We start from the raw sequence: 27,929 nt of genomic DNA on the forward strand, positions 1-27,929 counted from the left end.
CCAGAATCATGGCCTCTCAGAAAGGAAGTATTAAAGATTTGGGACTGTGCAACCAAACATTGGCTTGTCTTATATACCATCCATATTCCAGCAATCTCCCATCACGCTTGCGGATCACCTTCAGTAGAGTATTTAGACCACATGAGTGGTTCTTGCGACACTTGACACCTAAAGAGCTACTTGACTTAGGGGGTTGGCTGATGATTTGTGTCAGAGAACAGAAAACTAGATCTATTTTTCCTCATTTCTACCCACCAATCCTCGTTCAGGATGCTTTCCTCCTAGATTGGGGAACAAGCCCCGTGTGCTTTTCTACCAATACCGCTGATTGCTAGAACAGTGCAAAAGCTGTTGCAAGACTGTGCTTGCTTGATTCTTACAGCTCCAACATGGCCCAGACAGATGTGCTTTGATAACTTTTACAACTTTCAAGCAGTCTCCCCATATATCTGGGGATACATTCACTTAGGATAAAAGAACACTCTATCATACCTCAATCTAACAGCTTGGATGTTGAATGCACAGTAATTGCTCATCTCTCTTTGCCTTGAGAGTGATTGAAGACATTTTGTTTCCAGATAGAAAGCCATCTACCAGAAAGAGCTGTGCCTTTAAATGGATTAGATATTTCCAGTGGTGCCAACACTAAATTTTGGACCCATTTTCTTCTGAGCCCAAACAATTGATAGCATATTTGCTTCCTCGTTCTGTCTCAGGCCTCACCACGTCATCAATGAATGCACTTCTTGGAGTCTTAGTGGCTTACCATATTGAGATTTATGAAGGGCTTATGCCGCATTAAGCCCCTGACATGAAAACTTCTGCTTCTGTGGGCATTGCATGCTGTCTTTTCTCAGCTCGTGAAGCTGTCTTATGGGCTACTGCAGACATTTTCTTACGTTCCTTACCTGGAAAATAGCATTCTCCAACACGGTTACCTTAGCTTCAAGTTCGTGTCCATACTTGCAATTCTTACATGATTGAATAGTCCTTCATGCTCAGCCAAAATTTCTACCAAAGTTATCTGAGCTTTCCATATCATCAATCCATTGTATAATTGATCTTTTTTCCAAGACTGTATATTCATGAAGGCAAAAGAGCCCTTTATACATTAAATTATAAAAAAAAAAGCCTTTGCCTAGTATAAGAGAACTACTGAACTACATTCCCATGCTTTGCATTTATTCATTGTACCTTACTGAAATGTAGAAGAAGATGTCCTTGAGCTTCTTATTATATAGAAAATGCTAAGAGGTTATTGCTTATTAACATGTTATGATGCTATGTTTATATAACTGGTAGCTAAGTGAGGAACAGAGTTTTTGAAAATATAGGAAGAAAAGGATAAAACTTGCTATATCAGAAAAATGAAGAGGAGTAGAGTCATTAGAAACAAATACAAGAGATGGATGAATAGAGAGAGAGAGATTCACTGGGAAAAAAATCACCTCCATTTTTAAATGCATTTAATGAGAGCATTTTCATGATGAATCAGATGAGATGTAGGAGGTTAAGTGAGAGGAGGCAGAAGATAAGGAAGGAAATGATAGAGATGTGTGTATTTCTTTGAAACAATAATATAAACTCTTGTGTGAACCATTGAAAATAAAAAGAGCAAGGAACTACATATGAGAATTTCAGACAATGCCAACTTTAAGAGTGAGAAGGCAGATTGAAGAACTGGTGAGACAGACAGGAAGATGCCAATTCAAGACTAGACCAGAAACCCCAAGAAAATCTTTTCTTTTTTTTTTTTAAGTAAGGTGGAAGAAGCCACTATGTGAGAGGCTGCAGAGAGATTAAGAAGTAGTACAGATGAGGCTGCAGCTAAATGAGATATAGGAAAATGATCTAGAAGATGGAAAAGCAAAGACTTAGTAATTCAAAGTTAAAATCAAATTGCATGAGATCAAGGGGGTAGAAATAAGAGTGGGTTATACATGGCATGGTTAAGGATTTCAGACTGAAAAGAAAGTAATGAGTTAAAACTCTAGTTGGTGAAGACAATAGGTGTGCAAGATGGTTTCCTCAGAATAAGCCTGACTTGCCACTTTGAGACTAGAAGGAATAATACCTTTCAAAAGAGGCAGATTAAAGACAGCAAATATAGAAGGAATGTGTAGATAGAGGTGACTAAGAAGGTTAGAAATGGGGAGAGGGTTACTAGAAGAAGAAGTAGGCTTAGAAACAGAAAGCAGGTTTCTAAGCTTTATACAAAGCTGGAGGGAAGGAAGCTCAACAAGAATGTGAGAAAATACTTTTTCATTGAGAGGGTGTTGGAAACATGGAACAGATTTTCAGCAGAAGTGATGGAAGCCAAAGGAGGGACAGAATTCAAGCATGCTTAGGGATTTGACAGGCCAAGGGAGAGAAAAGACTTGAATGGTTTTGAAAGAGGGCTAAAATGGTCTCTGAAGAAAGGGGGCTCCTGAAGCTTGGGTCAACCGCTTGATGGGCCATCGAGGAGAAGGAGCAGTTGCCACGTCGTGCTGAAAAGGAAGTGTCCTTGTGCAGATTTGGGAGAGGAATAAAGGAAAGAGGCTAAAGGGAGGTAGAAAGGGAATGGAGATAAGATGCTGGAGGGAGAAGAAAGAAGGGAATAGGCAGCAAAGCTTCTCCTCCTTCTTCCTATCCTCCCCATCTAAAATAAAAAGTATAAAGGAAAATGAGCCTAGCAGGGAACAGGTGGGGTGGCGGGTAATGTGAGGGGGTGCACATAGTACTGCTGCTTGTGTTGGTAAAGCGTGAGCCGTCGCAAGCAGGCGTTTGGTAGTAGTATTAAGGTTTGGATTGAGTAGACTAACTTATCCATATATACCTACATCTTCTATATTTCTTTTTTTCATAAACTAGGCAATAACATTGACATCAATAGATATAAACCAAATAATTCTGCTGTTGTCATTGTTCTTCTTGTAAGCGAGTTATCCAGTGGCATGGACACAGTTCTCACTCATGTGCCCCATGAGACGGGTATTCATAATTTCAAGACTGTTATAAGAAATATTTTATATTACTGTCAGTAGGTTATAAGGAATGATTTATGCCATGGAAGATTCTTGGTTAGTTTTTCTAAATGCTTTTTATCTCCTTCTCTTATGTCTGTTTTCAATCTGACTCTATTTTGTTAAATGTATATGTTATGGATCTGTTCTTGCTGAAGCCTCCCCCAGTTTATTTTTGAGAGATGCCCAGAGGGAAACCAATACACTTGTTGATCTGGGCTGTCTGAAATACAGGTCTAAGGTTTAGTGTAGTATTGGACTATAATGCATTTTCCTTTATTAAACCTGAGATGAGGAGCTGCAGTATTTCCTATGCCCAGAAATCCAACAAATATAGTATTTGTCATTAGAGAGACCCTCTTTGTTTTGGGTTTTTTAATGAATTAAAAAATATATACACTGGAGGGTAAAAAATACTATACTTGATAACATAAGGCCCTGAAGGAAAAAAGCCAAAGAAAGGCAAAAAGCTTTTTGTGAAGTTACTGAAAAAGAAGTCTCATTTTGTTCATTCTGATGCGCTTCATATATTGCAGCCAAAGGTGCCACAGGGCAGAAGTAAGCAGGAGAAAAAAGTGATTCATCCTTATAGTAGAAAAGCAGCTCAGCTTGCAAGAGAAGTTCACAAGCAAGACAAAAAGGAAAAGTAAGTTAATCTTTGTCATCTATGCTGCAAATGATGATGTGGGCTCTGACTATTAATGTTTGGCATATTATTAAGGCTGTTAATATTTACAATAGGGAGTGCTTTCTAATTTAGTTTAGATATCAGGTCCTCTGATTTGGAATGAGTCTTTTCTTAAAGAGCTATGCTACCTAGCTCAATGTTCTTTGAGGTGCATAATGCTAAAATGTAGTGCTGTTCACATAGAAAAGGAGAAAAAAATTACATTTAAAGACATTTTCTCCATAATTTAGGTCTGATTTTGGTCAGGGGCAATATTGTGCCAGTGTAGTATTTCTACAATACAGACTGAGCTGTTGAGGGAAGGAGAGCAGGTGCAGGAAGAGCTGGGGTGGGATTTGAGAAAAATAGGACTCTAAGTAAAAGTTTTTGGAAAAATGAATATAGAAAGGAGAGCCACACAGAATGAGATTTTAAATATCATATGTGTGTATATGCATGCATTAAATATATATCTCAGACTTTCAGATCTAGTAATTTAGATCACTGGTTATCAGATCTGGCTATCAAGAAGCCCTCGACATGTCTAATTTCCAAGGAAACTAAAATATGCCCATCATCTAGGCTTTCACATAGTAGGTGATGCTAGAAAATGAAAAGCTGGTCTGTCCAGTCTGCCCAGTTATTCCAGTCTCATCTGCCAAGGATATATCCTAGCTTGACTACCTGTAAGTTATCAGTCCTTATCCAAGACAGTTGTTGACAGCTTCTTCTGTTCTCTACACACTGGTAGCAGAGCAGGCACAATCCTTTTTATTTTTTTAAGTTTTAAACCAAGGACACCTCCCCTTCCAGTTTCACCCATGATAATCCCAACTGCCACCAACACAACTTTTACATAGACACATTGTTTCTTAAGTCCTTTGGCCTTTCTGGATAAATCCGTGCCACTCTGCTACAATTAACTTGTCAACACGAGAAGCATGGAGCTTGTCACACAGATCCGGCCAATGGAGTGCCTGCGTTGTGACTAGAACTTCTAGTTATTACAGCCTGCTGGACAAACCCAGCTATCAATGAATTTTTCCACTATCTTTTTACATTTTTTTTTTTTTCTGCAACTCTTTGCTTATACCATGCTTTTTTGAAGTTTGTTACCATTTTAGCTTCCACTCCAAGAGGGCATTCTGGACATCTATCATAAGAACATAAGAAAATGCCATACTGGGTCAGACCAAGGGTCCATCAAGCCCAGCATCCTGTTTCCAACAGTGGCCAATCCAGGCCATAAGAACCTGGCAAGTACCCAAAAACTAAGTCTATTCCATATAACCATTGCTAATGGCAGTGGCTATTCTCTAAGTGAACTTAATAGCAGGTAATGGACTTCTCCTCCAAGAACTTATCCAATCCTTTTTTAAACACAGCTATACTAACTGCACGAACCACATTCTCTGGCAACAAATTCCAGAGTTTAATTGTGCGTTGAGTAAAAAAGAACTTTCTCCGATTAGTTTTAAATGTGCAACATGGTAACGTCATGGCGTGCCCCCTAGTCTTTCTACTATCCGAAAGAGTAAATAACCGATTCACATCTACCCGTTCTAGACCTCTCATGATTTTAAATACCTCTATCATATCCCCCCTCAGCAGTCTCTTCTCCAAGCTGAAAAGTCTAACCTCTTTAGTCTTTCCTCATAGGGGAGCTGTTCCATTCCCCTTATCATTTTGGTAGCCCTTCTCTGTACCTTCTCCATCACAATTATCTTTTTTGAGATGCGGCGACCAGAATTGTACACAGTAGTCAAGGTGCGGTCTCACCATGGAGTGATACAGAGGCATTATGACATTTTCCGTTTTATTCACCATTCCCTTTCTAATAATTCCCAATATTCTGTTTGCTTGTTTGACTGCCGCAGCACACTGAACCGACAATTTCAATGTGTTATCCACTAAGACACCTAGATCTCTTTCTTGGGTTGTAGCACCTAATATGGAACCCAACATTGTGTAATTATAGCATGGGTTATTTTTCCCTATATGCATCACCTTGCACTTATCCACATTAAATTTCATCTGCCATTTTGATGCCCAATTTTCCAGTCTCACAAAGGTCTTCCTGCAATTTATCACAATCTGCTTGTGATTTAACTACTCTGAACAATTTTGTATCATCTGCAAATTTGATTATCTCACTCGTCGTATTTCTTTCCAGATCATTTATAAATATATTGAAAAGTAAGGGTCCCAATGCTGATCCCTGAGGCACTCCACTGCCCCACTCCCTTCCACTGAGAAAATTGTCCATTTAATCCTACTCTCTGTTTCAACCTCCTCAAAGCATCCAATCAATCTAAAACTTAGTTATACAAAAACCTACCTTCTCCCCAGCCACCTTAGCTATGATTTGACTCCATGACCTAGAGATAAAGGGCACTGAAATGCTGTGACTATGCAGTTCCGAAATTTTGGGTTCCAGGAAAACCAGAATTGAATGGCAATGCTGACTTTATCATTTGACCTTACACTGATTCTGATTTAAGCATAGGCAACTACGTAGGGTGCAAGATTTTGAAGGTGCCAAATACTCAGGCCAAGGAGGAGCTTTTTTTTTTCACTTTAGGGCTCTGCGCTGGTGACTTTTCAGAGAGGTACCACTGTGGCACTGATCCAACACCCTGTCTCCCGCTTTCCAGTCTCTGGGGGTGTACTCTCTTAGCTCCAAGGCATGACTCCTGCCAGCATCTTTTTGGTCCTGAGTATGGGTACCAAAATTTTAATTGCGAACTTGTCTTTACTGTGGCCTATTCTTTCAGAAATGCTTATGATGTGAAGTCATAACTATAGAGTGATAACCTTCTAATTAAAATCATACAGCCAAATTTTTAATTCCCTGCGCGCGTAAAAAACGGGAGTACGCAGATGGCCAGGCCTTGTGTGCGCCACACACATCTTCAAAGGGGCCCGGCCACGCACGTAAGCAAGTCATGCTACGTATAGCACGACGAGAGTAACAGAGGGAAAGCGCGCCAACGGAAGCGTGCTAAGGAGAGGGGAGCAGCAATAAGGGCGGGAAAACGAGCAGAGGGAGGGGGGGGATGGGTGAGCGAAGAGTGGAGAGAATTCAATTAGGAAGAGGCGATTGGTGGGAGGGGGTGATGTCAGAGAGGCGAGTGGCAGTTGGGAGAGAGAGCTGGCGGCAGGCAGGTGGTGTGTCCCGCCCTCAATAAAAGGCAAATATAAAACAAATTGTTGGTTTTGAATATTGTCGAAGTGTTGGTGGGCAACCCGAGCCCAGAGTTGTTGTTATTGTTGTAAAGGGGAGTTGGGGGGGGGGGTTGGAGGAGGGGCTAAGGCCCTGCGTAGCCGGGGGGGCTCTGCTACGCGGGAAGACCGGTGAGCCGTGGGGCATAGGTTCCCGGTGCATGCTTGCTCACGCTGGCACGAGGCAGGGCAGGTGGGGGGGGGGGGGGGAGGGGATATCCACCATTAGGGCTCAAGGTGGTGGAGGTTAAAATTGGAGGGATGATAGGGGGAGGAGCTGGGAGTTGAAGGGGTTATGTTAAGATTGTAAGGGCTCGGGTTCAGTGGAATAAACTGCGGCCGATTTATAAATGCCAATGGAGAGTTATGTCTTTTGTGGGAAGGGGAAGGGTTGGGAGGGGGTGCTGTTAGAGAGCGCTATGTCTTTCCTCCTTCTGTTAAACCCCTGTTACGCACCGAAATGCCGGGTCCAGATAAAGGGGTGGTCCGGAGGGGGGGGGGGGGGGGGGAGAGGGGCAGGGCTGGAGGCAGCCGGTACAACAGCCATGTGCTGCTGTGCCGGAGGTGCGCGCAACTTGCTACACTCCAGTTGAGGAGCAAAAGGTAAAAAAAAAAGAAAAGGGGGGGATTAGATAGGATAGTGGTAGGGGGAGGAGAAGGGAAGGGGAAGGAAGGTTAGATAGGGGGGTAGGGAACTGGGGAAGACCGGGATGCGATGCCTCACAGGAATTGCATAAATCCTTCCCCCATTGTGCGCGCGGCCCAACGATTTTATTTCATGCGTGCGCATGTTATAAAATCGGCGCGTCCATGTGCGTGTGCGCTCGCTTCTTTAAAAATCTACCTGATATTTGCTTGAACACACTATTTGCTGCAAGGTATAACAATGAGAGAGGAATAATACCAAAAAATGTTTTCTCTCACATAGAGCTAATATATAAAAATCTAAAGAGAGAAACCCAATAGAATCTTGTAAATTATGTTTTTAATTACTTAATATAAAATCTCAAACATTTCTATACACATAAATATCTAATACAATCGAATTTCTATACAAAATTCAATATAAAATTTACTCTTAAATCTAATCACCATTATTGCTGAGCCGAAAATTATAAAATACTCTATATACTTGCAAGATAAGGAGAGAATTAAATGTGAAATTTATGGGAAAAAACATATTCAGTTATCCAGTGGTATATTTGGAATATAAGGAAAGTTGTCTTTTCGTGAGATTTAGTCATATGCTATTCGGTCTCTTTACTTTTTAGTTAGTTTCTAGTAGAAATTTTTAGGGATGTTTGTGTGATGGATATGGGTATTTTATAATTTTCGGCTCAGCGATAATGATGATTAGATTTAAGAGTAAATTTTGTATTGAATTTTTGTATAGAAATGCGATTGTATTAGATATTTGTGTAGAGAAATGTTTTTGAGATTTTGTATAAGTAATTAAAAAAAAACATAATTTACAAGAATCTATTGGGATTCTCTCTTTGGATTTATACACATTTGCTTACAGACAGTAAAGTGTACACTAGGCAGTTGTAGAAAACAAAGATTGTGTTCCAACATAGTGACTGCTGTCTGTTTTTGGCAGGCTGTGATCAATAGCAAGTAATAGTACATTTCTGAAAGTACAGTAGAGTCATAAATCGCATTGGTTAGTTGTGTGATTTGCTAGTACCCCAAAGGCGAACAGTAAATTGTTTATCTCTGCAATACACATGGAGCCCTGTGCAGTGACCCAGAAAAAGAAACACAATAGACAGTTTTGGAAAGCATGCAGAGGCACGGCTTCAGGCATGTTTTCCAACATAGATTTGTAAAAGGGGTGTAGGTGAAGGGAGGTTGTGATGGGAGCGGGTAGAGAGTGAGGATGTATGGGGGAGGGGGGTATTGGTATGGTGTAGAGGTGGGATGTGTCTGTATATGGATGGGTAGGAGTGGGTGGTGGAAGTCTGGGGATGTGGGGTATATAGTGCTGTGCATAGTGTGGGTGGGAGGAATTGTGAATTTTTTTTTTTTTGTTATGGTTGAGCAAGTAGTGGATGTAGTTGTGAGGGGAGTGTGAGTGGGTTTGCAGGTAGGGTTGTATGTGTAGGGGGAGTTTTGTGCCATTTGTGTGCATGAAGTGTCTGGGGGCATGGGGGTGCATGTTTATGTGGGGGGGGGGTGTAAATGGGTGTATGTTGAGATACATGTGTGTTTGGATAGGTTTTAGTGTGTGAATATTGTGGTGGGGGTAATGTGTGGCAAGATTGGGTGAATAAAGGTTTTTTGAAGAGTGTGGATTTTTTAGGGGGTATGGCTGCGTATGTGAAGTGGTGAATGGAAAAGACATTTATTTTCCCTATCTCTGTGGGGGTGTAGGTGTGCTGGGAAGAGGGATATACATGTGTAGAGACAATGTAGTGTGTAGTATGTGGTGGGGCTTTAGGAATATGGGTGTGTATGATGGGTAGGGGGGGGGGGAGAATTGAAGGGATGCTTGTGGTTGGTGTGGGAGTAGGGTGTGTGTGGATACTTTGGAAGTATCTTTTTCACCATTCTTTGCCAGTTATTTTCTCTCTCTTCCTGAGTTGCTCTGTGGCAAAGTGTTGGAAAAGCAAAGGGTGTGTTTGGAATGGTGCACTGGTCAGCATTCTAACAGTTTTCCATAGAAAGCAATGAAGATTTTTTTTCCAATGGAAAGCAATCGGGCAAAATTTAAAACAAATTTGCGTGCAGCTATACATGCTTATATCGGTATGCAAGCGGAGCTACACAGAAATTTTAAATCATGCATGCGTATGATTTAAAATACACCTACCGAGTGTAAGTATGCTCCTAATTTTAAGAGGTTATTGAAGCAAATCTACTTTGTATATCTCCCATAGGACTTTGCTGGCTTTAACACGCATATGTTAGCGGATTTTAAAACATGCTCGCGCAAGAGACCTTACCAGTTCTTCCAATTAGTCGACCTGTTTGCCCAGTCAATATCAAGGTTTTCCAGACCCCTCTGGTTCCTCATCCTGCATGCCCCCCAGTTGACCCAGACCCCTCACCCCTGTCCTGTAAGTCCTAAAACGCGAGATCTACAGACTTGCACCTCATCAAACACAGCAGTAAAGTTAAGCGGATAACATGCTGCCGCGTGCAGCGGCCTCCGGTTTTAAAATATGTGGTTACGCGCTTAACAGTTGGTCCCCACCCCTTTTCCACCTCCTTATTTTTGGCCCAGGTAAATACGCGTATAAATCACAGCTTTTAAAATCTGTGTTCGTATGACCCACATCCGTGTGTAACGTTTTTAAAATCAACCTCATGGGGTAGTGTTTTTGAAGGCTTTGTTTTCTGATGACTTGTCTGAAAGGTTCATGTTTTCTTTCTGCGTGCTAAATTTGGTTATTGTACTTGGGGACAGATTTGTCAATCCCTTTTACATATTTTTTCCTCACATTTCATATATTGGAATGCATATAAATGGGTTCCTTCGTTTTCAGTTTAAACCGATTTTTTTTTTAAACCCATAAATTTCTGGATTTTTCCAAAGGTGACAATTGCTTTAAATCGATATTCACCCTAATTTTAGACTCACTAAAAAAAATCAACAAAAAAAACTGATCCAGAACTGCAGATGCAGCATTTCAAGACCTCCAGCCATTGCTGGAAGCCAGTGTGGACCAAGGGACATGCTGTGTTTCAAGTCTCACTCACCCTCCACTACCATCTATGCTGTGTTTTCAAGTCCCACCTTCTTTCCCCCCCCCCCTCCCTCCCAAGCAGCCAGCTGTCTAGTGCTGCAGATGCATTTGAAGCAGGCCCTGTTCACCAGAAGCACTTCCTGTTCCTGGACAAAGGCAGAGTGCAGTGCCGCAGAGCATGAGTAAGCATGTTAAGGAGGAGAGAAGAAAAGCCTGGAGCCACCACATCAGTAAGGATATATGCTGTTGCAGTGCAGGAGGCTGGGTGAGAAAGGGAGATTCTTGGCAGGAGATGAGAGTTGAGATGCTGCTGAGTAAGTGGATTGGAGAATCTGCTTAATATTATTTTATGGTTCTGGTTTCTGTCCACCAAAATAAACTCCGATATTTACCTGTAAAAATGAGTTATTTTTTTTGTCAACTGATTTTCTCTTTTTTTTTCATTTTTCACCATTTCTTCTGGAAGGGCATTCTAGGCATCTACCACTCTCTCTATGAAGAAGTATTTCCTGATGTTGATTCTGAGTTTTATTTCATGACCCTTAGTTCTACAGTTTCCTTTCCTATGGAAAAAGTTCAAAGATCATGCCTCATTAAAACCTTTCAGGTATCTGAAATTTGTATCATATCTCCCCTATACCACCTCTCTTCCAGTGTCTACATATTTAGATCCTTCAGCCTCTCCTCATAAATCTTCCGATACAGACTCCACACCATTCTGTTTGCCCTTCTATAGACCGCCTCCATCTTGTCAAATGAACCTGTTCCACCACTGGAAAGAGCGTGGAAGTTTTGTTCGATGATATATCTCCTGAGAGGCTTCTACGAAAACTAAAAAGTCATGGGATAGGAGGCGATGTCCTTTCATGGATTACAAACTGGTTAAAAGACAGGAAACAGAGAGTAAGATTAAATGGTCAATTTTCTCAGTGGAAAAGGGTAAACAGTGGAGTGCCTCAGGGATCTGTACTTGGACCGGTGCTTTTCAATATATATATAAACGATCTGGAAAGGAATACGACGAGTGAGGTTATCAAATTTGCGGATGATACAAAATTATTCAGAGTAGTTAAATCACAAGCAGACTGTGATACATTACAGGAGGACCTTGCAAGACTGGAAGATTGGGCATCCAAATGGCAGATGAAATTTAATGTGGACAAGTGCAAGGTGTTGCATATAGGGAAAAATAACCCTTGCTGTAGTTACATGATGTTAGGTTCCATATTAGGAGCTACCACCCAGGCATCATAGTGGATAATACTTTAAAATCGTCGGCTCAGTGTGCTGCAGCAGTCAAAAAAGCAAATAGAATGTTAAGAATTATTAGGAAGGGAATGATTAATAGAACGGAAAATGTCATAATGCCACTGTATTACTCCATGGTGAGACCGCACCTTGAATACTGTAAAATTCTGGTCGCCGCATCTAAAAAAAATATAGTTGCGATGGAGAAGGTACAGAGAAGGGCAACCAAAATGATAAAGGGGATAGAACAGCTCCCCTATGAGGAAAGGCTGAAGAGGTTAGGTCTGTTCAGCTTGGAGAAGAGACAGCTGAGGGGGGATATGATAGAGGTCTTTAAGATCATGAGAGGTCTTGAACGAGTAGATGTGACTCGGTTATTTACACTTTCGAATAATAGAAGGACTAGGGGGCATTCCATGAAGTTAGCAAGTTGCACATTTAAGACTAATCGGAGAAAATTCTTTTTCACTCAACTCATAATAAAGCTCTGGAATTTGTTGCCAGAGGATGTGGTTAGTGCAGTTAGTGTAGCTGGGTTCAAAAAAGGTTTGGATAAGTTCTTGGAGGAGAAGTCCATTAATGGCTATTAATCAATTATACTTAGGGAATAGCCACTGCTATTAATTGCATCAGTAGCATGGGTTCTTCTTAGTGTTTGGGTAATTGCCAGGTTCTTGTGGCCTGGTTTTGGCCTCTGTTGGAAACAGGATGCTGGGCTTGATCGACCCTTGGTCTGACCCAGCAAGGCAATTTCTTATGTTCTTATGGTACAATAACTCTCTTTTTAGAAAATGGGTGTAGCTATGCTACCTGGATCTAAAAAATGCTTATACCCACTTAGAGAGGTCTTCGGGTCACAGGAACTATCTCAGATTTGTAGTAAGAATATATTTATTTAATTAATTTTATTTATTTAAAAATATTTATATACCGCAAACAAGACATTTGCATGTCCGTCTGGGCGGTTTACAAACATACATAAGTTAAAAAGTCAGGCACAACAAATTTACCTATGAAGGTTAAAATAGACAAACACAACTAATTTAAACATGATAAAGATCTAGCGGTATATTGTGTTATTGTATTTGTTATATTGTATGCATCACTGAATAGATATGTCTTTAGCATTTTCTTAAATTCTTTACGGTTTGATGTAAGTCGGAGGTTTTCGGGGAGACAGTTCCATAAGATTGGACCAGCAACGGAGAAGGTTCTTTTGCGGATTAGAGCCAAGCTGACTGTTTTGACTGTTGGTACTTCTAGCAAACATTTGTCCATGGATTGTAGCTGTCTTGGGGGCTTGTATATGCGTAACATGGAGCAGAGCTAAACCGAGTCAACGTTATAAAGTAGATTGTGGATGGTAGACAAGATTTTATATCTGATACGGTGAGTTATAGGGAGCCAGTGTAGTTGCTGTAAAATGGGTGTTATATGATCTTTACGAGATAAGTTGTATATTGTTCTTGCTGTAGCATTTTGAACGAGTTGTAATGGATATATTGATGATAATGGCAGTCCTAAATATAGTGTGTTACAGTAATCTAAGTTTGTTAGAATTGGAGCTTGAACAATTGTCCGGAAGTCAGTTAAGGTTAAAAGAGGTTTGAGTTTTTTGAGCATGTGTAGTTTAAAAAAGCATTTTTTAACTGTCTCAGATATTTGTTTTGAGAGAGATAACTTTGAGTCGATGAAAATTCCAAGATTCTTTGCATAGGGTTTTATGGGTATTTGCTGTTTGTCAAAGAGGAAGAATTGTGGAGGTTTATGAATGGAATCCGGAACCGTTGAAAGATAAACTAGCTCGGTTTTGGCTGCATTTAATTTTAATCTGTTATGGGACAACCAAGTTTTTATAGCTGTTAAGTATATTTGCATCAAGGAGAATGTATTAGACCAAGTATTAGAAAAAGGTATGATGAACTGAATGTCGTCAGCGTATATTTTGCTCTGTATTGTTTGCTGCCCTTTGGCCTAACATCAGCACCATATGTGTTCACAAAATGGCTTTCAATGGTGGCTACCCAACTTTGTAGACTGGGGTTGCAGGAATTTCCCTATCTAGATGATTGGCTGGTCAAGGGCTTTTCCCAGGGAGCAGCTGAAGAATAAATGAGCAAAACTATCCAGGTGTTGGAGTTGCTAAAGTTCTTGTTCAACCACCCCAAATCTCATTTGAGGTCCTCATTGCATTTGGAATTCATAGGAGCTCTGCCAGGCATGACTCAGGTGAAAGCATTCCTCCTGCAGGAAAGGATCATCACATTGATGTCTGCAGTGGTTGGGATAAGAAGAAATCAGCAGGCATAAGCATGGAACATGTTGACATTGTTTGGCCTTATGACAGTAGCATGTTACTCCCATGGTACATCTTCACATAAGAACTAGAAGAAACAAGGAAATTATGATCTTCATACCACCCTATTGGCCAAGACAGTTGGGGTTTCCACTCCTATAGGAGTTGTTAATCTAGTTTGGGAATTCCCCCATCCCTAGTCACTAAGCGTTGGGAATGTTACTTCATCCCAGCATTGGATCCCCAGCCTTCACAGCCTGGATTTTGAGAGGGTAGCTCTGCAGTCTTTGAATTTATCCCAGGATGTGTCTCATTCTTCTGGCTTCAAGAAAGGATTCCATAAGGAAATCGTATGGTTTGAAGTGGAGAAGATTTGCCTTTTGGTTGAGAGAACCTTTATCCTGCTATACACAAAAATTGCTTGAATACCCTCTGTACCTCTCAGAGTCTGGTCTGAAGACTCACTCAGTGAGTGTTCATCTTCATGCAGTTGGCAGCACCATGTAGAAGGGTAAACCCATTTCTGTACAACCTTTAATTGTCCAATTCATGTGGAGCTTGCTTCAATTGAAGCCTCCCATTGTGTCATGGGACCACAATATAGTTTTGACCCAGGTGATGAAAGTTTCCTTTGAGCCACTAGACTCCTATGAGCTGAAGTACTTGATCTGGAAGACCATATTATTGCTGACAGTCTCTTCAACATGCAGAGTCATTGAGCTCCAAGTCCCAGTGGCTTATCCACCTTTTACCAAGTTTTTTTCACAATTGGATGGTTCTCTGCACACATCCTAAGTTTAAATATAAGGTGGTGTCTGGCTTTCACCTTAACCAGTTAATCATCCTTCCAACATTCTTTTTTCCCAGATGTGTCCACAAAGGTGACGAAGAGTTACACAGTTTGTATTGCAAAAGAACCTTGGCTTTTTGTCTGGAGTGGACTGAGGCTCTTAGAAAATCCATCCAGCTTCTTGTTTCATTTGATTTCAATAAACCTATAATTGCCATTGCCAAGCACACCATTTCTAATTGGCTAGCAGATTGCATCAACTCCTATTATGCCCAGGCAGGCCTGAATCTGGAAGGGCATGTCAAGGCTCATAATGTAATAGCCATGGCAGTGTAAATAGCTCACCTAAGCTTGCCCTCCATGGAGGAAATCTGCAAAGCTGTGATGTGGAGTTTTTGCCACACATTTGCTTCACATTATTGCTTGGACAGGGACTCCCAACGTGCGATACTAGGTTTGGTAAGTCAGTCCTGCAGAGTCTCTTTAAGGGTTGGATCCGACTCTATCCCTCCTAGGACCTGTTATTTTTATTCCAGGTTGTCCTATTTATTAAAAAAATTATATATATATTTAGAAAATAATAGACTTGTTGCCACCAAAAAAAAAAGTTTTGTACATTGGCACTGTTTCTTGGTTATTTTCCCCTTTTTGTAAGTGGTAGTCTATAAGAGATTCCCTATGTGCGAGGACTTCCATCTTGCTGGTTCTCTGAGAAAGAAGAGTTGCTTATCTGTAACTGATGGTATATGACAGCAGGATATCAAGTCCTCAGAAAACATGCCCACCTCCCCGTGAAGTTGGCTGTTCAGTTCTTTAGCTATAATATAGTCTGAAGGGACCCCATGCAGGCACAGTGATTTGGGTCAGCCTGCATGTGCCCAGATAGGCACGCTCAAAGCTTCTAGCAGCTTTGAAGACGCATTTTTATCCCAGGCTCTATCTGAGGATAACAACTTGTGAGGATTGACATCCTGCTGTCCTTGGAGAACACCTCTTATACAGGTAAGCACCTCTGCATTGGAGGCAGCGCATGCAGGTCTATCTCGTGTATGTTTGTTGGGGATGTACGAGAGGCCTGATTGGGTGGGGATGAAGGAGGACTGATTTGAGCAACTTTGATAGATAAACCATGATAGTTTGGGTTGTAGCTTGTACGTGATATAAAACTCTGTGCATAGCTTTTAATGTTCTTTACTTAATTCCAGTAAAAATACAGATTTGACGTCGTAACTGTGTGCTGCATGCTCAGTACTGCAAAGCACTGGTATATTGTATAATATATTTGCTAAGAGAACAGGCTGGCAGTTTAATTCCCACTGCACTCTTCACTTTTTTGACCTTGAGAATTTCACACTTGTACTCTATTTTTTTTTTATGATTGCTATTCACCACATGGATACTAGGTTTCTGACTGACTTACCCACGTTTGCTTTTTATGTAATCCAGCTACATATTGGAGTAAGTGTGATTTAAAATGACCACTTTCACTCTGTGGTCATGGCAGACTCTCCAGATCAAGAAATTGTGTTTATTTCCAGGACTGGGAGTACTGTTGAAGGGGCAAAGACATCTGTTCATGGTTGCTGAGCTTTTATACTGGAATGTTCTGATCTATGCCAGGGTTGGGCATCTCTGGGCCTCAAGTGCCACAAATCAGTTGAGTTTTCAAGATATCCTTATTCAGTAGTCATGCGATGCATTTGCATGCACTGCTTATGTTGCCTGCAGATACATCTTGTGCATATTCATTATGATAATCTGAAAACCTGACTGGCTTTTAGCACTCTATGACTGGAGCTGCCTACCCCTTATTTATGCTATTAATTGCTTTCCGATCCCTTTTTGGCTAAGATCAAATGCAAGGTCTGAACCATGACCTGAAAACAGTCCTGTCTTAGCTTTTTGACTGAGTCTGTTGAGAGTCTATATAATACAATGGGTTAAACCCTCTCTCGCCATCCGATCGCACTGGGAACACAAAACTGTTTGGATTGGCTCCCAACTGGGAGGATTACACTTCCTGTTAAAAAAAAAAAAAAAAAAAAAAAAAAAATACAAATAATTATAGGCTACCCAAGGTTTTGTATTTATTGTATTATTTATAAGTTGTAAACTGCTTTTGATAGTTCTGTGAGTCTAGAAATGTGTATTAACATTAACATTTGTCACCAGGTGATTTTTCTTACATTTGGTCTCAGTACATTGGAAAATCTTTTGCAAACTGTAAAGCATTGTCATTAGTAAAGCACCCCACAGAGGCAGATCGGTTTATTGGAAGACTGTGGTACAATGTGCTATTTTAAGCTCTGTACTGAAGCAGTAGAAGGAATGAAAGGTTAGGCTGCAGGTGCTGAAGCATATCTGTGTGATATTGTTGAGTATGCTGTGAGGATGAGTAAAAAAAGACAGAAAAGGTTTGTAGGTTAGTAAATGTACTCCGGAGGTGAGCTGCGTATGTCAACTTGCAAATTGATAGCAAATGTAAAAAAAAAAAAAAAAAAAAAGTCAAAATATTACCACCTCTCACCAAGGAGTAAATAAACCGATTTCATCTTCTATTCTTTTCATATTTTTGCTCCATCATAGTTAGGCAATAAAGCGACAGCATTCGGGAGGATAATTATCTGCTAGACAGGAATTTTGAGATGGCTTGAAGCACCCTCTCTTCTTTATCTAGCAGACATTGGTTCTGCTTCAGCAAGTTTTCTTGCTGTTTTAAAAAAAACAAAAACAAAAAGTCCTGCCGGTCTTTTATAATGAAAAATGAATAAAAGGGGAAAAAAATTTACTTTAAAAAAAAAAAAAAAAAAAGAGAACCTCAATTTCTGATCAGGCTCTCACATTTTTCCACAGCAGGAAGCAGAGTGAATGTTCTCTTCACACCAGCAGGTCACGATAAATGTGTTAAGGCCTATTGGTGAAGCAGTGAGACTGTGCTGCATTTTCATACAGTGTTTTCCATGGGCTTTATTATTCACTGTTAGCCTTGCAATGCAGAGTAAATTGTTTTTAACAGCCATCACATTGCTGCACACACAAGCTGTTCATCTTTGGAATTATTGGTTTAGAAAAAATGATTCCTCCTGTGTGCTTGCCTTGAATTATTCCAGATGAAATCCAGGCAAAGAGTAAAGTAAAACCCCTTGCAAATATTTCCAAACTAATCCGAGGAAGGGGTCTTGCCTTTATTGTTTCATCCTGTTAGACTCTGATGATGAGACACAAATAGCTATGTAGCCAGAAAGGGAGAGACTTGAATTCACCTCCACAATGTTTCTGAAGGCCCCCTTGATTAAGGTTTATTCAGTGTGAAATGCCATTGGACTTATTCAGGTTGCCTGGCTATTGGTTTCATCGGTGGATAATAACAGGATGCATCAAAGGTAAGAATTTTTATCTCCACTCATTACCTGCTGGGCTTACTCACCAGGAATGAAATGCTCTTGTTATGTATTCATGTCACTGCATGCCCCCAACCCACCAATGTATATATTTTTTGGAAGTGGGGTTGGACACAGCAGGATATACATTTCTACCTTGGCGAGTACACACAATACGCAACCCTCTCTGTCCTCGCCTGTTAAGTTACATGACAATGCTACATGATAAAGAAAAAAAACGAGCATGATGCATTGTCAAGTTAAGTGTAAAACATTGATACGACAAGCTAAGAGTGAATTTGAAATTAAGTTGACCGAGGCAAGAGCTCATAATAAAAACTTTTAAAAATATATCCGAAGCAGGAAAACTACAAGGGAGTCTATTGGACTGTTAGATGACCGAGAGTTTAAAGGGGCTGTTAGAGAAGATAAGGATATCGTGGAAAGACTAAATACATTTTGTGTTTGTGTTTACTAATGAGGATGTTGGGGAGATACCAGTTCTGGAGATGCTTTTCAAGGGTGAGGAGTCAGATGAACTGAACCAAATCACGGTGAACCTGGAAGATGTAGCAGGCCAGATTGATAAACTAAAGAGGAGCAAATCACCTGAACTGGATGATATGCAGCCCAGGGTTCTGGGCATGAGCAGCATGGGATCAATCTAATGTTTGTGATCCTACCAGGTTTTTGTGATCAGGGTTGGCTACTATTGGAAACAGGATGTTGCGCTTGATGGACCCTCAGTCTGACCTAGTATGACAATTATTATTTCCTAGCGTGTAGCAGGTGGACTCAGGACCAATGGGTATAGTGTACTCCTGATAGCAGTTGGAGACGGATCAGATTTCAATCTGACGTCAGCCCTAGTACATATACCCCTGCAGGAAGTGCAGCTCTTCAGTATTTTCCGTCTCCATAGCAGTTAGGGACTACCTGCACGCTCTCACAGCGTTAGAGCAAATTCAATGGAGAAAAATCCTAAATTCAGAAGAAAACTTACCTCTACAGGCAAGCCCCGCTCTCCTGCGGTGATACCTTCGAGTCCCTCCCCCAGTTGAGAATTCCCGAGGTGATTTCTGTGGTCCCTCTGAGGTAAGCCTTGGTCCGGCGGCCGATCCTCAGCGGGGACCTAGCCCCCGACTTCAGGCGCAGCTGAGGCAGCAGATGCATCCTCGATCGCGGCAGTGAAGGTATTTGCCCTCTCCCCTCGCAGCTGGAGACCATCCGGAACGAAACAGGGAAGCGCCGATTACAAGGTAAGGTAGAAATCTTCTTCTAAGACTCCGGTCTCCGAGGTTCAAGGAGTCGCACAGGTCGCCGGCCGGGACCAGTGCCACCGGGTTGATCCGCCCTAGCAGGGCCAGACCCCGGTTAGATTCAAGGGTCCTCCCACGTGGAGACCCTCCGAGATGGTCGCCATATTGCCCGCGTGGTTGCCGTCGCCATTTTGGCCCTACTCGCCGCTCTGTCCGCCGCCTCGACCCGGGTGCACAAGGCTCACTAGACGCACAAAAGTACATGTGCGCATAAGGTACATGCACAAGTGCCGTGTGCATAAGATACCCACGCAGCACGCGCTTACTAGGCCGGGCGCATAACTGCGGCTTAGGCGCACACCTGCGCGCACACAACCCGCACGCATATCTTCGTACTTAAGCGCATAAAGATTTACGCGCCTATATCCATGGCACCACCGGAAATGGAGACCAAGGCTCAAGGCCTCCGCCCAGCATGCCATATCAGAGCCGCACAAAACAAAGAGGCCAACGCCCTGTGCGCCCAGTGCGAGGAGGCCCTCTGAGATCCAGCCCAGGGCTAGTCCCACCCAGGGCCGAGCACTAGCTCCTCAATGAGTACCCGGACCTAGTAAATTCCAGCGGGACTCACCCCTCAAACTGGGACCCCCAGGGACTCAGCGCCCCCTAGCTTGGACCTAGCATCCATCTCATGGGTGGAATTCTTCAAGGGCCTACACACCTTCGTTCACATGCAGACGGAGCCTCCACCAGAAGACCTTCATGTCCCACTTATGGGGACACGGATAATTCTGAAGAGGAACCAGAGCCCCTAGATGAGGGGGAACTACCCCCGGGGACAGAGCCTCCACCGGACCATGAGACGCTTCTTCACCAAGGACGAGCTCCCAGACCTGGTCACCCACAGCCTGAAGGAGCTTGCTATCCCAGGCACAAGCGCTTCAGGGGAACCTAAGACGAATCCCCTGCTAGAGGGACTCCGCCAGACTTCCCGCCATTTCCCTCTGTTACAAGCTGTCCAGCAGCCAATTGACCTGGAATGGAGTGCTCCAGAGTCCTCATTCAAAGGGGGATGGGCTATGGCAGCCATGTACCCCCTGGACCCGGCGGCCAAAGACCTTCTGACATGCCCAGAAGTGGATGCCATGGTCTGCGTGGTCTCAAAGTGCACCACCATCCCAGTGGAGGGAGGTGCAGCGCTTAAAGATGCTCATGACAGACATCTGGAATCCATCCTCAAAACAATCCTTTGATGTCGCCGCTATGCCCCTACAAATAGCGGCCTGCTGCACCGTGGTGACACGTGTCTGCCTATCACAGACCAGGAGCAACACCCCTGGGGAAGCCATGGAATCAGCAGTATCATTCCTTGCGGATGCTGCTTCCGATCTGGTGCGTACAGTGGCTAGAGGAGTGTCATCAGCTGTGGCAGCCAGGAGGCAACTCTGGCTCCAAAGCTGGTCAGCCGATGCATCATCCAAAACGCGACTTACAAGAATGCCCTTCAAGGGATCCCTTCTGTTCGGCAGCAAATTAGAGAAACTGGCTAACAAATGGGGAGAGTCCCCATTGCCGTGACTACCGGAGGACAGGAATAAGAAACACCAACGCCCCATCCCCCGATCTTCCAGGGGCAGATGTTTGCAGCGCTTCAATCCATACAGAAACTCTTATCACGCGCCTCGTCCTTCAGGCAGAAACCAGTCCTTTTGGAACAAGCACAACAAAAGGGGAACCAGCTCGGGCCCCGGCCCCAGCCGCACTCCACAATGAGATTCGGCCGACCCGTTCAAAGGAAGAAGCCATAGGGGGCAGGCTTGCCCTATTCTACCAAAGATGGGTCGAGATAACTTCAGACAAGTGGGTCCTAACCATCATTTGAGAGGGGTACTACCTGGACTTCCTCCGGACAAGTTCGTGGAATCCCCCTGCCACAACCCCTCCAAGAGGGTGGCAGTGGAGGCGACTCTAACCAGATTACTGGCCCTAGAGGCCATAACGCAGTGCCTCCGCAACAAATAAATACTGGACACTATTCCATCTATTTTATCGTCCCCAAAAAAGAGGGAACGTTCAGGCCCATCCTGGACCTCAAGTCAGTCAACCGCCACTTGAGGATCCCCCCGCTTCCACATGGAAACCCTACGCTCTGTAATAAGGACGATACAACTGAGAGAATTCCTCACATCCCTGGATCTGTCGGAAGCCTACCTACACATTCCGATTCATCAAGAACATCAGCGCTTCCTTCGCTTAAAAATCCTGGACCGTCACTACCAGTTCTGGGCATTACCCTTCGGGTTAGCCACAGCACCCCGGACATTCACCAAGATAATAGTAGTGGTGGCGGCAACACCGAGGAAGGAAGGAATCCTCGTACACCCTTACCTAGACGACTGGTTAATCAGAGCGAAATCCCCAGAGGAAAGTCGCCAGGCAACCAGCAGAGTCCAGACCCTACTGGAGAGTCTCGGATGGGTGGTCAACACAAACAAGAGCTGTCTGCAACCCTCACAGACCCTCGAATACTTAGGAGTCCGATTCGACACCAGGGAAGACAAGGTCATCCTGACACCGGTGAGGAGATTAAAACTGATGAGCCAGTTATGAACCCTGCTGAGCGAACATCGCCCCACAGCATGGGATTACCTAAAGTCCTCGGTCTCATGGCATCCACGTTGGAAGTAGTACCATGCGCACAAGCTCATAGGAGGCCCCTACAGCGCTCACTCCTATCGCGATGGAGCCCACTGTGTCAGAACTACACCGTACGTCTACCACTCCCGGGCAAAGTTCAAACCCCACTACGGTGGTGGCTACAAGATGGCCACCTGAGCCAGGGAACAAGGCTATCCTCACCGACCTGGATCCTGCTCACCACGGATGCCAGCTTATGAGGGTGGGGAGCACACTGCGAAGAGCTAACCGCCCAAGGGCAGTGGAACGCAGAAGAGTCGGGGTGGAACATCAATCGCTTAGAAGCCAGGGCAGTCAGACTAGCCTGCCTACGGTTCAGTCACAGACTCCGAGACAAAGCGGTCAGGGTAATGTTGGAGAATGCTACAACAGTGGTATACATTAACCGTCAGGGAGGAACCAGAAGCCAACAGGTGTCCCTGGAAATAGACCCCCTAATGTCATGGGCGGAAGGGAATCTCCTGGAGATCTCGGCCGTCCACATCGCCGGGAAAGACAACATCACGGCAGATTACCTCAGCAGAGAAAGTCTAGACTCAGGAGAATGGAAGCTGTCGACCACAGTGTTCCAACTGATAGTGAACCGTTGGGGAACACCAACCATGGACCTTCTGGCAAACCGGTCCAACGCCCAAGAACCCAGTTACTTCAGCCGCAGACGGGAACCTCAGTCCCAAGGCATCGATACCCTGGTTCAGACATGGCCACAGGAGACTCTGCTATACGCCTTCCCACCGTGGCCCCTACTAGGCGCGATCATTCACAAGATAAGTCTACACAGGGGCAGGGACTTCTTCTGGCCCCGGACTGGCCAAGAAGACCATGGTACACAGACATGCGGAGATTACTGACAGGAAACCCCCTGCCACTACCTCCACACAGAGACCTGCTCCAACAGGGACCGATCCTCCACGAGGATCCAGCTAGATTCTCTCTTACGGTCTGGCCATTGAGAGGGCTCACCTGAGAGAGCAGATACTCGGGAGCTGTAATAGACACCATACTCCGAGCATGCAAATTCTCCACATCTCTAACATACATAAGGGTGTGGAGAGTAGTCGAAGCCTGGTGCGAGGACCATAACATCATACCTCGCGCAGTCAAAATCCCTGCGGTCTTGGAATTTCTACAGAATGGCCTACAGAGGAGACCAAGATGGCGGCGAGAGCAGTCGCTCTGTAAGACGCTCCTAAAAAGTTTGTTTCCTCGAATAAGATGCCAGCGAAAAGAAAGGGCAAAATGCGGGTCTTCCCCACTGACCCACCTTTGCTCGAAGTACAGAAGCGAATCACTGAGTATACTGCTCCTTTGGTGAAAACGGGAGATGTTGTCCCCGCTGCGGCGTTTGAAGAGGGAGCTTCAGCGCTGCCTGGGGAGGTCAGTCTCAGTCCCCCGGATTGCCGACCTCCACCGGCGCCTGGGCATCAGGCGGTTCTCCGGCAGCAGACGCTCTCGGATGACATCATCCACTCGTCGGAGGGAAGACGCCGAGATGGTGCAGAGGCAGCAAGCTCTAGACTCTCCTCGAGTCTGTTGGAAACAGCAGCCACACCGGGTTCGGAAGATCGTGAGCCGTCTGTGTCTCCAGTATACCCGAGTGAGGAGATGAAGAGACTGTTGGAGATTACAACGGGGAGAACTCCAGAGTCATTGAGGGAATAGGGAGGGGTGAGTTTGTTATCCCCCCTAAACCCCCTACAGTAACACTGGATTTATTGTGGGAACTAATGGCTAATATTGGGCAATTTGTTAAAGAAGCGGGTGCCAGATATAATAAAATGGATATTGAAATGCAAAACCTGAAACTTAAGACGGAGGATCAAATGAAAGATCTTGGAAGTAGGCTGAAAGAGGTGGAGAAAAAAACTTTACAAGCTCAAATGGTCGATGTTAAAATGATAAAAGATCTGGGCTATCAGTCTAAAAGATTGGAGGCATTGGAGAACTTTAACAGACATTTGAATTTACGATTCTTAAATTTTCCCTCTGCTTTGGGAGAAGAAACCCACAGCATGTTGAAAAAATTTTTCCTGGAAAATTTGAAATTTGAAGAATCAAAATTGCCCATCATAAATAAGGCCTACTTCCTGACGAAGATTGAAAGGAAAATTGAAGGAAACCAATTGGCAATTCTTGAGAACCTCACTCAATTTATTGAAAGCTCTGCTGTAGAGATATTGGGCAGGGGTACTTTATTAGTATCATTTGTCACAGAAAAGGATGTTAGTAATGTGATGAAGGCATTCTTTCAACATTCCTCTGAAAATTTCTATGGCCAACAGGTTAAGATTTTCCCAGATTTTGCCAGACCCACCCAATTAAGGAGACAGGAATTTATAAAGTTAAGGCCTCAGGTAGTAGCCTTAGGCTACACTTTCTTACTAAGATATCCATGTAGATGTCTTATTAAGGGCAAAGGTGAAAATTTTGCATTTACTGTTATTGAACAACTTAAGTCATTCCTAAATCCAAGAACAGTGACTACAGCTCCTCAATAAATAGTGCTCGGCAATCAGTAAAGAAAAGAAACTATCAATATCGTTAAGCCAGTTACATGTATAAATGTTTTTCTTGTTTTCTCCCCATTGGATTTCTGGTCTCCTCCACTCATGTTTCTTAAGAGGACATAATTGGTTGACTTTCTTTTGTGAGATTTTTCTCTGTTTTGAATTACTTTGTTACTTTATGTCACTCTGTAAAATTTATTTTCTTTAAAGTATAAATTTTGTATACTTTTTGAAAAATCTAATTGCAAATAAAAAAAAAAAAAAAAAAGAATGGCCTACAGAAGGGATGTCCCTCAACTCCATCAAGGTACAGGTGGCCGCATTATCATGCTACGGCGCCAAGAACGAGGGCAGCAGCATAGCCTCTTACCCGGATGTCTCTTGCTTCCTGAAAGGAGTTAAACACATCCGACCACCCCTAAAGTGGCCGGTACCTCTTTGGAACCTCAACCTGGTCCTGGATTTCTTAGCAGGAGCCTCGTTCAGACCTCTCCGAGGCCTGTTCTCCGACTGTTAACATTGAAAACAGCCTTCCTGCTGGCAGTATGTTCAGCCGTCGCATATCCGAGCTACAAACACTGTCCTGTCGCGAGCCGTTCCTCAGGCTCACCCCTGGAACCATCCAGTTGCGCACGGTTCCCTCGTTCCTCCCCAAAGTGGTGTCTCACTTCCACCTTAACCAACCATCTCGCTACTATCGCCAGATGAACATAAGAATTCGGAAGAGGCCAAAAGTCTACGCCACCTAAACATCGGCAGACTCCTGGCCAGATATCTGGAATTGTCTGAATCCATACGAAAGACAGACCACCTGTTCATCCTTCACAGCGGGAAGAAGCAAGGGGAAGCGGCCTCATGAGTAACCATAGCCCGCTGAATCAAGGAAGTCATCAAGGCGGCCTACGTAGAAGCAGGCAAGCCGCCGCCTCTCAAATCAAGGCCCATTCTACTAGGGCCCAGGCAGTATCCTGGGCAGAAACCAAGATGCTGTCACCCGCCGAGATCTGCAGGGCGGTGACATGGTCCTCCATCCACACCTTTTCCAGGTTTTACTGCCTGGATGTTCAGGCTCAGGAGGACACAGCATTCGCAAAGGCAATACTAAGTGGGTCACGGGCAGCCTCCCACCCAGTTCGGGAGTAGCTTTTAATACATCCCATTGGTCTTTAGTCCATCTGCTACACGCTAGGAAATGGAGAAATTACTTAGATAATTTTTATTTCCTTAGTGTAGACAGACAGACTCAGCATTCCACCCACAGCTGCCGTTACTCATGAAAGCCTCGGGGGACAGCTCCGAGAGCAAGGGAATCTAGGATAAGCCATGCTTTCCTTCATCTAGGGCACCCACTCTACCGGGTGTTGACGTTTCCCGGTTGAGGGCACTGGCGGTCTCCAGCTATAGCCAATTCAACAGATTCAAGTTAATCAATTTAACCAAGTTATGAAGTTACATAAGTTATTCAAATTAGTCAGTCACACATATATCCACAATGCTTTTCGAGGAGAATACTGAAGAGCTGCACTTCCTGCAGGGGTAAATGTACTAGGGCTGATGTCAGATTGAAATCTGATCCGTCTCCAACTGCTATCAGGAGTACACCATATCCATTGGTCCTGAGTCCATCTGTCTACACTAAGGAAAGCGAAATTATCAGGTAAGTAATTTCTCCATTCTCTTATGTACGACCCAAACAGACTGGGCATAATAGTTGCCAAACGCATTATTTTCAACTGGCTGGCAAACTGTATAGCACACTTGTATGTGCTAGCTGGCCTTCAAATAACTGACTCCATCAAGGCACACCAGGTCAGAGCCATGGTCTGCTTTAGTTGCTCATCTGAGAGCTGTTTCTATCAAAGATATTTACAAAGCTACAACTTGGTCATTTGTGCATACCTTCATGTCCCATTACTGTCTGGACAACCTCTTAAGAGTTGACAGTAACTTTAGGCAAGCAGTTTTGAGTAACCCATTCTCTGAGTAATCCACTCTCCACAAGGGAGCTGAGTTGCTTTTCATTAAGTGCTCTGCCAATGCAACCCACAGCTTGGGATTGCACATATGTCATAGCGAATTCAGCCCTTCTTTTCGATGGAGAAGAGTAGGTTTGCTTACCATAACCGGTGTTCTGCATAGACAGCTGAATGTATTAGCCATACTTAATAGCTGCCCAACTTCCTGGAGAGTTGACTACCTAACCAGAAGATAAACTCCTGAACGAATCGAAGAGGCTTATGAGGCAATACTTGTGTGGGACCTCCCTCACATGCTCGGTAGAGCCAAAGCAATTCTGAGATAGCACGAAAGTCCATTCACCTCACTGGACAACATTACCCACTTGTCATGGCTAATTCATCCTGCTGTCTATGGAGAATACCATTTGCAGTAAGCAAACATGATTTTGTCATTGTTCTCTTTTCATGCTGTCACTTTGTTCCCCATTCTTCTTGGTGTACTGTCTGTTATCCCACTACTATCCCCACTAGTTGTCTTTTATGCCCTCTTGCTGCTCTCCATATTTGCTGTATCTGTGCATTGTTCATTTAAAAAGTACGATACTTAGAGGCTTTTATGGGAATTTCTAGTGTTTAATTGCAGTATTGAGAAAAATCAAGCGCAGAATAAGAACTACAATGATTTTGTTAAAAAAAAACAAAACAAAACTGGTTTCTCTTGCTGAAATTTGTAAATGAATATAATGAAAAAAATAGACTTTACTCTAAACCCTACTTAAAAAGTCTTAACAACTTTCCATTCACCTTCCTCCTAACACATGGACATGCCTCATATATAATCTTCCTCAAGCTGTGTATAGCAAATGAAAGTTCAGTGCACAAACGTGTATGCTGACATTTGCACTATATTATGACTTTCTTGATTATTGCTAAAATGTAAAAGTTAAATGGTACAGAATATATCTTACAATGGGTCAATTTTAGGGAGTTTGGTGTCTAATTTACTGTTTGATTGTAATTAAATGGTGGTAAATGCATGAGTAAACTTTGGTTCACTGTGTTGCCATTGCATTCTTAGTGATTTATGGGCAAGAGCTGTAGGTCTCCTCAGCAGGTTTGAGGGTAGTGTCTTTCTCTGGCGAGGCATATGAAAATCTTGCAGACATAAAACGCCATGGTGCTCCTGCAGCTTGAGTGCATTGCAAAATACT

The 27,929-nt window shown here is 43.3% G+C and overlaps 1 protein-coding gene across 1 annotated transcript in view; it reads left to right on the plus strand.

Annotated features, from left to right (window-relative positions):
- The window catches only part of TMA16 (translation machinery associated 16 homolog), a 105,495-nt gene that overhangs the window by 26,233 nt on the left and 51,333 nt on the right, over positions 1 to 27,929 (plus strand). The window contains exon 2 of the mRNA XM_029618915.1: positions 3,542 to 3,651. Within this exon, the coding sequence (XP_029474775.1) occupies positions 3,542 to 3,651 (110 nt within the window). The remainder of the gene's footprint in view (positions 1 to 3,541; positions 3,652 to 27,929) is intronic.

This window comes from Rhinatrema bivittatum, chromosome 1, assembly GCF_901001135.1.
Source record: "Rhinatrema bivittatum chromosome 1, aRhiBiv1.1, whole genome shotgun sequence".
Classification (NCBI taxonomy): Eukaryota; Metazoa; Chordata; class Amphibia; order Gymnophiona; family Rhinatrematidae; genus Rhinatrema; species Rhinatrema bivittatum.